At 31.7% G+C, this 14,130-nt stretch overlaps 1 protein-coding gene across 2 annotated transcripts in view; it reads left to right on the forward strand.

Annotated features, from left to right (window-relative positions):
• LOC148622027 (limbic system-associated membrane protein-like) overlaps positions 1 to 14,130 on the forward strand; it is a 30,195-nt gene that overhangs the window by 14,553 nt on the left and 1,512 nt on the right. Inside the window, exons 2-8 of one of the 2 annotated variants that reach the window (XM_088571508.1) lie at positions 715 to 824; positions 4,973 to 5,177; positions 5,473 to 5,625; positions 6,404 to 6,532; positions 7,046 to 7,339; positions 9,891 to 10,046; positions 11,209 to 11,232. In XM_088571508.1, the coding sequence (XP_088427634.1) occupies positions 715 to 824; positions 4,973 to 5,177; positions 5,473 to 5,625; positions 6,404 to 6,532; positions 7,046 to 7,339; positions 9,891 to 10,046; positions 11,209 to 11,232 (1,071 nt within the window). The remainder of the gene's footprint in view (positions 1 to 714; positions 825 to 4,972; positions 5,178 to 5,472; positions 5,626 to 6,403; positions 6,533 to 7,045; positions 7,340 to 9,890; positions 10,047 to 11,208; positions 11,233 to 14,130) is intronic. The other variant, XM_088571509.1, reaches the window with a different exon arrangement.

Here is a 14,130-nt window from a genome sequence, read left to right on the forward strand (position 1 = left end):
AACACGTCCACCACACTGGACAAATATGTTGTCGATTAAAAATTCCAGCATTTTGTAAACATCTTCCTCTGTATATTTGGAAGATGATTTGGAATTATTTCTTATGAGTATGAGGAATCTCTACCAAGAACTATATATTTGTAGGTGTATCATCTATTTTGGAAAAACAACGATATATAATGTTTTTAAGTCGGGATTTTAACTGAGTATGGGGAATAGAAGTGTACAGTGTTGAAAAATAATAGGTTTTAATGCTATTATATTCTGATAATAGTCTTGAACTGACTGTCTCCAAAAGATATTTCGAATTTTTCAGGCTCCACATTGAATTAATACCACTACGGGAGCAATAAGTGTTGTGGTAGGACTGCAGATACATGTTTTCATATTTTAAATCACATGGAAACATATGTTCAGGATCAGTACGGAAACATGTTTTTCAAAACAATGCGAAAAACATTTGTTTTTTACATGCGTGTCACAAACACGTGAAAACCAGGTAAAGATATTTCCTGTGTAGCTACATGTATTAAACTACCAAATAACGCACACTAATTATATAATATGCAAAACCCAAAAGCAACGAATGGTATCAATAGCGAAATAGGGAGAAAATTACGCGTAATGCAGTAAAATATATGATGAACTATTTCAAAGCCTTCGATATAAACCTAGAGTAGTGTGTTATAGATGCTTGCATATTTTTTTTTTCAGGAACGAGTACGTATCCCCATGACTTCGACAGATACACAACACATAACGTGACTGTGACGGAGGGAAGACAAGCTATATTACCGTGCCATGTAGACTCGAATGAATTACAAGTAAGTAAACAATCATACTTGTTAGGTTTCACTCAAATTTCTTTATTTCTATTTTGGTTGCAATTGAACTAACCTATTTAAAACATTAATTGTACCTGCGATTAAATTACATAATATAAAGCTATCAAAGTCCATTGACGTTACGCAAAGTAATCGTACCTCTTAGAGTAAAGTTCAATTTGTCGACGTCGAATGAACAATATTTTGAAATGTAATGTAGCTAATGATAAAAGACATAGATAAGAAACAAGGGAAGTGAATATAAATTATATAGCAAACTAAAAAATACATTTCATAACAAGTTACCTTTGAAACTTTACTCGCTGTCCATACAATACGTTGTCCCGCGAGTCGCATATGATCATGTATAGTGTCGGGTAGATTAATTTCAGATTATGTCCAAATGATATTAAGACAGTGACGAATCCAGGGGGTCTGAGGTAATGACCTCCTATTTCGTTGGAATGTATGAACAAATTATAGTCAGGAACCCCCTGTATTATTTCAGTGTTGGAATCTCCACTTATAAATTTCTAGCGTCAATTTCACAAAAAGTGTGAAATTGATCGTAAATTATGACGTTACAATGCTTTTTTAGGTTGTGATGTCATTACTTACCTACGACTTTCTTGTGAAATCGATGCCTGGATTCGCTCCCTACATGTGTTACATAAATAATTTTTTTTTAAAAATACACCAACAAACATTTTTTGCTGTTAATATACATTTACATGTATGAATAGTCATTGTTTCTGATTGGTGAAATTTCCTCTGACCCCGGACAATTATTTTTTAATTTTTTTTATTCGTTTTTTTTTAAGAGACTGTGGTTTAGATCAAGATTTGGTCGAAAACATATCATCTCAACTTTAATGATAAATTGTCAATCAAATATAATAAATTGGAATAAATTATTGTACTGTAATAAATAAACATCTACAACTATGACGACATTTTTACGCAACGTAAAATTAAAAAAAAAGTATGACGCGCTAGAATTGGACATTTTGTGAGACTTGGAATATTAGAAAAATAAACTTCAACGCAAGTGTAATTGTATTGATGGTGGTCTTTTCTTGATGAACATTGCATATATATCTAGATTAAATATCAAAATAGTCGCAATATTTATCTGGAAATACATTTGCCCGAAAGTAATAATTTGTTGAGTTTGGACATTTTATGAGACTCGGACAAATAATTACAAAAATAATTTCGACCTGATTTTTTCTTGGTAAATTGATCTGATAAAAAATGTGAGAGCATTCATGTTATGTCAAAAATATGTTTAGACGCTACTTTTGCAATTTTTAAAGGATTTTTTTTCTGTCACAAAAAGTTGACGTTCGTCGCTTGTACTTACAAGATTCATTGTTTTTGCCAAAACCCTCTTTTTGTCGTCTAACGACGAAAACAATTTTCATTGACAAAAATACATAATATGATATTAGTAAGTTTTAGCGGATTTTTCCCGACATTTTTGCAAAAGATGGTAATATCAAATTTTGACGCGAAATTTTGTGTTATATCTTACAACGTACATTTAGCAAAATTTGCAGATTTTAAAGGTCATTATTTCGTGTTTTAACGAGATTTTGTCTGTTTTATATTCAAATAATGTAAATATTGTGATACAAAATAATGTATATTTCAATCGTCTGATTTTAATTCTGCACAGTTTAAGAGTCATGCATAGACGCAATATGGGTACTGTGCGTCACGTCATTAGTATATCTTCTTTAATATTATACCTTTATAGAATTGATGATGCAGGCAAGCATTAGTGTATATATCGCAATTATATCAATGGTTTGATTTGCAATTAGAAAAAATTCGCAAAACAAATACTGCCCTATTAATGAATAGGTTTCCATAGAAAAGCTTCGTCGTTTCTTTTTTTTTCTGAAGCGTCAATGAAAAATTAAGGCAGTCGGTTTAAGCAATAAAAACAACGGAAAGTCATGGGAAAAGGCGATCCAAATAAAACAAGATATAAAACAAATAAAACACAAAAACAAAAACAAACATTCCATCTGCCGTCATATGCTGTAGCATTTGTTGCGTTTCACTATATCTGTTTCATTTGGACAAAACTTCTTTAAAATAATATTTTGTAACAGGGAAATTTTAGGTTAAAGAAATCGCTTCAAACCTATAAAAATGTCAAAATATGTGTTTTTCCATTTTTTTTTAATTTTGAAACCCCAAAATCTTTTTTTAAAAATCACTTCCTTTGAAAATTCTTTACTTATTTATTTTGAATAAAAGCCATCGTTCTGTTACCGTGGATTTAAGTTATTTGTTTTCGTCTTAAATGTTTTGCACTTGATCTGTGAAAGTATTTATTGTTTTGGATTTAGGTTATACGCTGGTACTTTTTCTGTGTTTCACCATATCTGTCCTTTTCTTCATTCCATTACTGCTTTTGCATAAAATGTGAATTTTTGTTGTGGAGCATTTTGATCTACCTAAAGTAAAATTGTAATTGTGACATTTTGTCCTGGGAGTTTTTTTAAATTCTTTTATGTACATAGCAATAGACGCAAAAGTTTCCGGAACCCCCTAAATATTGAAAGGTGTGTCGAATGGATGTTGAAATGAAAAGAGACTTCTTACTGTTCATTTAGGGAAAGATAACGTAATGATTGCCTAATATTTGAATTGTACCAAAATTATTAAACAAAAATATTGCTGAGAAAATATGAAAACTTCATATTGAAAAGGCTATGATATAAAACAAAGATTGGTAACACCTCATTGCCTTTGCATGTAGTGTCATCTAGCAATAATCTGTTTTATCCACACGAAATAGTAGCAATTAATACAACTGCTATGGTGAAAGCAGATCTTTTTACTTCAAAAGGATACCATTATCACAGCATGTTATAAGCATCAGTTCATATCATCTCTTATTTTACACTCTGTCTTTCAATCAATCAGTTGTAAGTCTATTGTTTTATTGTGTTCGTCAGACTAGGAGGTGAACAGGACAAAAAACAACACAGCATGCTTTGAAGTAAAACAATCTGTTGGATATTGCCACGGAGTAATGCCAATCGATCATAAGTGAATTCTTTAGGAGTTTCCTTTCATCTAAAGTCTTATTTTCTGAAATTGACAGTGATTGTTAAAATCAAGCGATTTCTAATCACTCGAGAGAATCAGCCGTTTCTTTTAATATCATAGATAAACATTGCATAGTAAAGATATTATTTATATAAATAAATAGTACCTATGAAAAATATTCCCTTGATTGTGTTATCAAAGTAATGAATGATTGATAAGAATCAGAGGTTAGATGTATAAACATCACACTTACTTCTATGTCAAATCACAAACTCTACTCAGTTTACATGAAAATTCTGATAGAAAAACCGATCTATCATCAAGGCGTCGGTCCAATTCATTCCTACTTATACCTATCACATGTATACGTCTTCTGATACCCAGATTCTGGTATCTCTTTGGTGTGGTCAGAACGATTAATTTATAGAAAATAGACATTTGATATCTTAGTGGTAAACAGTTGATAATGTCGTATGGACGTTGCTCTTCACATGAATTTAAAATGAATCAACCAAAATTACACTGAATAGCAATTACCTATTTTTTTTCTCTTTTTTTGTGCAAATAAATCCATTTTATTAATCCCAAAATACTTTCAATGAAGTACAATTCTTATTCTCTGACGTGAAAGCCCCAGACTATTATTAAAAGTTTTGGAAGGTTTCAGCTGATAATTTGTATTTCACTTGATTAGAAATCAATGCCTCAGATAACATGAATGTCACCATTAAAACCAGGAAACGCATCATTGTCTTCTTAATTATAGAATTGTTAAAGTTCCATTCATTTCTGAATTTTTCTGTCAAAATACGTAGAATTGTTGAATGTAAATAACATTGATATTTTCTAAGAAACACTAGAATGATCGTTTATATCATTTGACAATAATTGTTATACCTGATATGTTGAAAACGGCCTTTAAGTTTATCTTAGATCGTTAGAACATAAAACTGATTGCCGTCTTTCCTTAGTCTTTTTACTACTTTAATATCAACTTTCAAATCACAATATTTTCATTCATTTTTTGTTTCCTTTCCATGGCTATTAACACTACAACGTTTTACAACTTTGTTTTTATATAGATAGTGTGGATGAATCCGAAGAAAATAATGATCTCTGAAGGAGAGAGTAGGTTTATAGACGACGTACGAATGAGTATAGAACGTCCATTTGTTGGAGATTATAACTTGCACATTAGGGAGGTTCGGTATGACGATAGAGGGGAGTACACATGTGCTGTCAACTCTGTTCCAGTCAAGACTATACGCATAAGACTCATAGTCCAAGGTTAGTAAATTCGTCAGGAAATAACTTTCGTACACGTTGATGATGTAATATAATTTGAGGTTGTGTTAATTATATTCAAATGACACATCAAATGATTTCAATTTAGTTGTCATGAAAATATTATTGACTCACGACAAATAATACAATAATACATATCATATGCAAGTTATTTTAAAGGAATATTTTTCTTCTGTCCGCACAGTAAAGAAAATTGTAATTTCAAGTTGTTTTAGTGTCAATTTAATTGATAAATATGTATACTGAATATAAATATAGCATATTTGTATGAATACAGTGCCTTCAAGGTTTGTAAATGATGGTCAGCGAAGTGAAGTAAAAGCTACTGAAGGTACTACAGTCACACTGACTTGTAATGCTACAGGTATCCCTGCACCAAATATCACTTGGTTCAGGCGAATCAAAGAAAATGAAGAAGAGAAGAAAGAACGTATGTTGTATACAATTAACGTTTATGAAAAGAGTCAAGTACGGTTTATAAATATAAGTTAAACAGAGATATGATAAGAACAACAAAACAATAGTGACACTATGTTTACCAATTATAGAAAGTTGAAAAAATATTAAAGAACAACCCCTGCAAAAACAGCTAAAAACCGTAATACGTTACATGTAAGTGACCACTCAGTTAAGGTAACACAAATTGAAAATCATTGATTTCTGAAAACATACACATAGTGTACCAGTAGAATTTGAGTTTTCTGTAAAAGAGTAATCAATGGAACCAAAGTTATAACCGAAATCAAAAGAATGTAATCCAGGGACAAAGACCAGACATGGAAAACAGACATACACAACAAAGAACATAAAGTAACTAAAATCATACATACAAACAAACAAAAGTAAATGAGCAACTCGGACTCCACTAAAAACTGGGAGCATGGACCAGGTGCACCGGTAGGGTAAGCGTCCTCTGCATTTCTAGAAACACCCACCGAGTTGCTCATAAAAAGTCAAGTCCGGGGTAGACAAACGCGGAAAGGAAAACTATGACTCTAGAAATAACCACACACATGTATTTGTTTATGCTGTGTTCAATATGTAGACACTGAAATAATACCCTACATCATATTATCGATATCTAGATGCACCACAACTGCTTACAAATGTTCAAAGTGTTTAATACAGATAATGTTTTAAAACTGATTGTGGTCGAGTATCTGCATACTACCATTTCTTTTCTAAATTTCATATGATTTTATTTTCAGAAATTGGAACTATTGGAGAAGTTTTAGTTATACACAATATCAGCAGACATTGTGGTGGGGTATATGAATGTATGGCTTTCAATGGAGTTGAGCCAGCTATATCAAAAACTGTGAAGGTCGACGTGCAATGTAAGTATATGAGAGCGGGACATTTTTAGATATCGTAAATTCAGATATTATTGGTGTATTAAGTAGACAACTATAAAAGTTATCTTTAGCCCAAATATTCGAAGAGAGATTGTTGCAAAACAACCCAGTCGCAAATGTTTGCAGTAAAAACTGCAATAATTTCTAGAATTACAGTATGCATAAATACTCTAAACATTTTGCTGCTAATAATACATAACCATGAGAATGACATTTAATATACTAGCAGTGTACTTCAGCGAATCTTAACCTGTATAATAGATCCTAGTAAAAGGATAATTATAGGATTCCATGAGTTCTGATAATCACAGGATTTCAATATTCAAGATTCGAAAATGCGTTTAAATTGACATTTCTATGCCTGATTTATTGAGACGTGTTCCTTTAAATACTTACTGACATGCGAAGTCAGCAAGAATTATCATTTCAATTACATGCAAAATATACTATATCGTGTAAGTAAACTTTTAACGAAAAACATTTTATACTAAATAGTTAAACCAGAAATAGTTATACGCAATAAGCGATTAGGACAGACAAAAGACAAAGAAACAATGTTAGAATGTATAGTGACAGCATCGCCCCAAGCAGATAACTATTGGAGGAGGGGAAACGTAGAAATCTCAAACAATGAATATGGACGTTATAGAATGGAAGTCTATCCTGACGATAGCTATACTGTAACAGTATCGTTGAGAATATTAAATGTACAAGATAGAGACTTTGGAATGTACACATGTGTGGCCACTAATGCATTAGGTGTTGCTACTGATCATATGGAATTGTATGGTAAGTTCAAGATGATTTAAGCAGAGGGTTATGCTTTTTATTACATGTATTTCTTTTTTGTATATATATAACCTTTAAATTAGCAAAGTGTAGTGTTTTAAAAGTTGTTTAATGTTCATTTAAAATTCACATGATATTCATCTGAAATTTCGTTTGGTATTTTAATAAATTTTGTTTGATCTTAAGAGATATTGAAAAACTTCGAACAGCGTCTGACGTTCGAAATTCACGTTAGACGCTTCAGCTGGCCCTCTCAGAAAATGCAAAGTCGATAAATGAATGATTTTATGCGAGTTATCAGATTGTTAAACGACGTTTGAATTGAATAATGTCCGAGAATTCGAAAGGCCTATCTGCTATGGTTAGTGAGAGACAAAACAAACGTCTGCCGCTGCTTGGATCTTGGAATTTTGTTTGGTCTTTCGAAATTTTGGTTATCGGAACCACACCAATTAACAAAACAAACCGGAACGAAATATTTGATGAAGAATATTTCCCTTGGTGATTAAATTAAAATATCAACAAACACTCAAATTTATATTTAGCCATCAATTTTATCTGAAATTAAGACGTTTTAACAGTACAAAATATGTAAGATTAATTGTTTTGTACTACTTATAAGTGGTTCTATTCTATATACTTTATAGAAACATACCATAAATAAAGATCTTGTAACAATAAAAAAAAAGGAATGTCCTCATTCGTTCTCTTAATATCCTGTATTTGTTTATTTCCCTTCAAAGAATCTTAGACTCTTTAGAGTTATTGCGGCTCTTGACATTGTAGAAGTGGTACAAATTCTATAGTGGTGTAGAGAGAAAAATAACACACTTAAAGTATCATTAGAAAATCTTAATTTTAGATTGAACCCTAAGTATTAGATAAGATAGCATTAAAGCCTTTGATTTGTCTTGCCAAATTCTATCATTCAACATGTACAGCTAATATGCAAGTTAAAATATACATTATTGCTTCTCGTAAAACAAATTTGTGGCACATTGTTTTATCATACACTCGTCATTCAAACGTACTTTCCTGTTATTTTTCAATCTTATAATTTTCACATTCTTGCAAAAGAAAGGGTGGCATTTCCCAATGTCATTTGATCTCATTTACCACTTTGAAGAAAGTATATAGTCATAAACCAGTTTTCTATCAGTGACTACCTGTCTCTATTTCATAGAACTTGAGAACGGGAATGACCCTGTATGTTTTCTTTGGTGTTGGGTCGATGTTGGTTTTAACATTTACGTTTCTTTTGACTCGTTTTCTGCCTCTTGGATTTTGAACTTGAAATAAAAAGAAATGTGTAATTGTATGGAATGCAAAAAACAAAACAAAACAAAACAAAACAAAAACAAAAACAAAAAATATTTTCTTCATAAATTTTAATAATTATTTTTAATTTATTTCAATATCCTTCAATGTTTGTATATTGTCTTGAAACATGCATTCTGAGAAAAAAATCAGAGAGTGCTGTCCGGTTCCGTACTTTTCCCAAAGCTGAAAAATGCGATTTCCAAATGTGATTTATTGATCATCAGTGCCGTCAGCTGGACTCGGACCAAGTTACTGTTAAATAGGCGGCCACACAGTAACATTATATGACGGAATCATCATAACTCGCTGGCTTTTTGAATAGGTCACATGTCAATCTGTAAAAGAATTTTAATCAGATTTAAATGTTGAACGTGTGTATAATGATTTAAATGTACTTATTACATTTGATATGCGGTGATTCTCTATTCTTGTGTAGTAAAACAGTTTGAATGAATTTAATTGAATTATTGCACATACCAATACACATAGATAAATAGATATATGACAAAATGGTTAACATCATAGCCAATTTCAAATTAAACTCTAATCATTTTAAGCAGAATGGTTTGCATTTATGTATTTATGACTGCTAGTTGCATGTGAATGAGAAAATGTCAACCTAACACAAAATGAAACACAGAACAATGTAATTTGTACAAAGATGTTTTTTGAGATAGTTGTTGCAGTCGTCACCATCGGTTGAAATTGGTTTTTTCGACTATTATATGGATATCAATTTCACCGAAAAGCTCTTTACCACGAAAGGCAGGCTGGGATTGATTGTAGTGGGATGTGACCTGAAGGGCATGAAAATAAGTGAACAATAGAGGCAAAACAAAAACAAAAATTGTTTTTATGGTTCCCGACCTATACTTAAAGTTATAGTATTTGATCGCTTTGAAATTGTATTTCAATGTTTTTTTATCATAAAAGAAAGGTTGTATTAGGTACTTGTAAAAAAAAGCAACTCACTTTCTTAGCTGTATCAAGCTTGAATATAGTGTCAATACATCCTCCAACTGTTCAAGATTCAACTTCTGCGGTCATATGAAGCTGTTTTCTGCAAAGTATTTCATTTTATAAGAACAGAATCGTTATAATGATTATAAAGTGAATTTGAAGCCAAATTTGCTCTGTTGAATGATTCGAAGGGTAGAAATGCAAAAAGAAGAGTGGCATGGAATGATATAAAATAAATATAAAATCGAATATTTATTTATTTCACTTGTAGAATATAAGGAACCAACATTACCCCCGACAACGACAACGATGACAAGCACAACAAGGAAAGTAATATATTTCCAAACAATTCCAAATAAGAATCGGGAAAAAAATCCCTACGGCGAATATGAAGACTATAATGGCCATCCTCGCACTGAAGTATCAGGTAAGACGATGATGATGACGAGAACAAACAATAGAAAAGACATAAACCGCTAAAATTTCATTAAATCAATTAAAACCAGTCTATTTGTTTTGTACTTAAATAAAAAGAACGTTTTTAAGAGACATAATTTACTATTTTTAGCAGAAAATTAGGGTTAACGAACATGTTTTCCCCGTTATTTTAAAAACATTTAATTACCATTTTATTTCCAAAGAACATTTTCTCTCTTGAAAAAGGGTCTTTAGAACAAATATTTGTGTGCCATGTATAGATCATATTGAATTGAGTTATAGAAAAATGTTTTTGCATCATATCAATTTCTATTTGCTTACTTTAAACATTCTCGAACAAAAGATGTTTCGAGTAATATGTATCTTCTACTTTAATTGCAAAGAGCAATTTATCTTTGTTTACCTAACAACGAATGTTAAGATTGTGTAATTCACTGTCATTCACTCGGCAGTTTTCACAGTTTTTATTTATTCATTTATTTATTTATTATTCAATGCAAAATTAATCAGCTGAGTACTAGCTAACCATATACTCTATATTAGAAAAGCACAAAAAATGCATAAACATTTTTTTACTAAAAAGAAATATTTCCTGTTTAAATTCTACCTTTATTGCTTTTGATAACGAATTATGAAAACAATTAATTGCAGAATCTCTTCTTTGTTGAAATTAATCCTTTTTCCCATAAGAAAACTCAATACCCTTTATTTCTACACACAAAGTAAAAGACAACATAAGAATGAGAAAAGGCCGTGTGAATTACTGGATAGCGTATTGTGGTATAAGTTTGGCCTATCACATACAGTAATCTGTCTTACAAATATAACAAATATCCATCACATTAGCATTCAGAAGAGTTATCGATACATATGAACCTGCTGGCTCTATATTGATGCTGCGTGTCATGTTTGTTTTGAAGGAATACTTATGTCTAGTGATTAAATAATACTTTCTATATGGTTTTAGTTGCGGAGTTTCAGACATTATCGCAATCTTTAGATCTTTGTTGTTCTTAAGCTAAATTTAAAAGCATTAAGATGATGGCATGCACATACTTCAAATAATCGAATTGATTTTATTCACATATCATTTTTGTTAAATTTTGAACTTATTTTCATTATTTTTGACGTGTCTTTTTACTTGACAAAAGTAGCAACAACTATTTGGAAGAAAGGCAAGTAAACATTTTTTTATAACTTAATAAGAAAACTTTTACTAAACTTTAAAGCTAGAGTTTATAGTATTCGATTATACTAAGAGAGCATGGCCTTTTTCTGTACCAGCGCTGCTAGATTGGACTTATTATTTCCATGACGTTCCTAGGAGAGTTTAAGCAAATGAATAACTAATTTTTCTAATTATCTCAATTTTATATCAATTTTAGATATCTATGTTTTTTTGATTTTCCAAACCGACGCCTGAGAGCAAATTGTATTTATTTGATCTGTCAAATCTTACGAAAGAATATCAAAGAGTTATCAAGGGAACCAAGGTTATAGCGGTAATCAAAAGAATGTAATCCAGGGACAAAGACCAGACATTGAAAACAGACATACACAACAAAGAATATAAAGTAACTAAAATCATACATACAAAGTAACAAATGCAAATGAGCAACTCGGACTCAACTAAAAACAGGGAGCATGGACCAGGTACACCGGTAGGGTAAGCGTCCTAGTAAGCGTAAGAAGTACATATGTACTAAGAACAAGTTTAATAATATTTACCGATTTCTTGTGATAACATTCTTTATAAAATGTCGGTGTGGTTTTTAGTCATGATTAATGAATTTCTTGAATATCAGCTGACTATTGAATACCTTAGTATATGAAGTGGTTGTGGTAAAAAAGGTTTATGTTGACCATAATTGCACGAGGCCCTTGAATTTCTCATTTTAAAACTACATTGATTCTATTATTTCATTTTGCCGATGTAAGAAGAAAAGATTCAGGGAATCCACGTTCAAATTTGAAATTACATTTAAAATACAAAGCGTACAAATGAATACGACACAACAACCGACAAATTTAATGGATACGTAAGATTTAAATAAGACCTAAATTGATCTTTAAAAAATAACGATTTAGACGTCTTTTTGCAGCATATTATTGTCTTCGTAGATTATTCAATGACTATTGCCCTTGTTACAATCAATAGATAGATAATGTTGGTGTGCGTGACCGCTATAATGCATCTACAAGATTTTTGAACACATTTTTATAATAAGAATTATACGGTGATAAATTCTGTCTCATTACAGCTTTGCATTGATCTGATAATCAGTATTGCAAATCATGAAACATATGTATTTTTAGAACTTAGGTTGATTAATGAATGATTGTTATGTGAATAACTAAGTTGTCTTTCTAATCTTTGGTAATTTGCAGTTCGTTTAGAAAAAAAATGAACAATGTACGTTGTGTAAATTGTCAATTTGGTATGTTACCTTAAGTTTATATCCGCTACGAGTTAAACATGTCTAAACCTTCATTCCTTATATTGCTTGTGGCAGAACCTCTTGGTGATGGATTTTGCTTCCTCTTTCGATAGTTTTGGTTTTGCTTGTTTACAACTAATATTTTGATTATGATCTTCCAAAATATTTGATTTTAATGCTGCTGATGAGAGGTTACTCCTTTAAACACGTGTACATCATATCGAAATTTACAAAATATAAAACTGGTATTTTTATGTTTGTTTGTTTTTTTTGCATTTCTAAACTATTAAGGTGGTTAACAGGGTATTGCTTTAAAGACAATAATGTTGGAATGTTTGGACATATCATACTTTGTGTGGAAATGAATGGTGACAATCTTGCGTTAATGGTTTTAGAAAGAAAATTGAATGAACTTGCAGAAAAAAGACGCAGCGGCTTTTGATGTTCCCTTGACTTGGTATAGCAAGGCTGGACATGGTTAATTTCTTGCAATTGTTCAAGGAAACTTGCATGCCAGTATTGCATTGCATAGTATGGTCCAACAGTTTGCTGTGAGTTGACCATATGGTCAAACCATGCATGAAATAAGGGGTTGCAAGTTGTTTCATTTTTTAGTTCACCTGGCCGAAGGTGAGCTATTGTCATCACCTGGCGCCCGTCGTCGTCTTCCGTCGTCGTGAACATTTTTTTTTTCAAAACTCTTCTCCTCTGACACTACTAGACCAATTGGAACCAAACTTGGTATGAATGTTTCTCGGGGTATCCTGCATAGAACTAATGTGGGCATTTTTTGAACCGTAAAAAAACATGGCTTCTGTTACTAAAATAAAAGGTAGGGGTCAGACAGTAGTTCTTTCGCATTTATCTCCTAAACCTTTAGATTTAGCCAAACTATTTCAGTTGCTGAAATGATCGTTATTATAAGGCCTTCAAAAGTCTTCAGGGGTCAAAGTTGTCAGGCGACTCCTTGTAAGAGATTGCCCTTGATAGATGAAAGATGACTTTTTTTACAATTTTCAACCAATATCTTGAAAACTGCAATAGGTAGAAAAAACTTTCAATTGCTGAAATGATCCTTATGATAATGTCCTACCAAAGGCTTCTCGAAACAAACAAAATTGTTGGACAACTTAAGTTTATTGTCCTTGAAAGACAAACTTTAGCCAGGCGAGCGATTCAGACTCCTGGGAGCCTCTAGTTTTTATTAGCAATACCTATTTAAGGAGGTAGATCAAGGGTAGGGGACACAACTCTTACAAATCATTGGAACATTTGTATTCAGCATTTTGCTTCAATCCCATGTAAGCATCAAAGTAACTTGGCCTGATTTCATTCTGTCTCAAATGAAAGCTTGATAGGCTTTTGTGAACATATCATTGATTTCAAGATTTATTTCCCTTACCCCTATGTCAACCTCTTTAAATGACTCGGTTGTATAGGTAAGCGATACAATAGCAACAGACAAAATGCCAGTAGTATTACAGAATCTTAAAGTGCTAATACATTTAATAAGTGCGCTACTTAGTCTATGAAAGCGTAATCAAGGGAACCAAGGTTGTAACGTTTATCAAAAGAATGTAATCCAGGGAGAAAGAACAGACATGGGAAACAGATATACACAACAAAGAACATAAA

The sequence above is a fragment of the Perna viridis genome, chromosome 3, assembly GCF_037379345.1.
Source record: "Perna viridis isolate PV_CMFRI_1.1 ecotype Kerala chromosome 3, ASM3737934v1, whole genome shotgun sequence".
Lineage (NCBI taxonomy): Eukaryota > Metazoa > Mollusca > Bivalvia > Mytilida > Mytilidae > Perna > Perna viridis.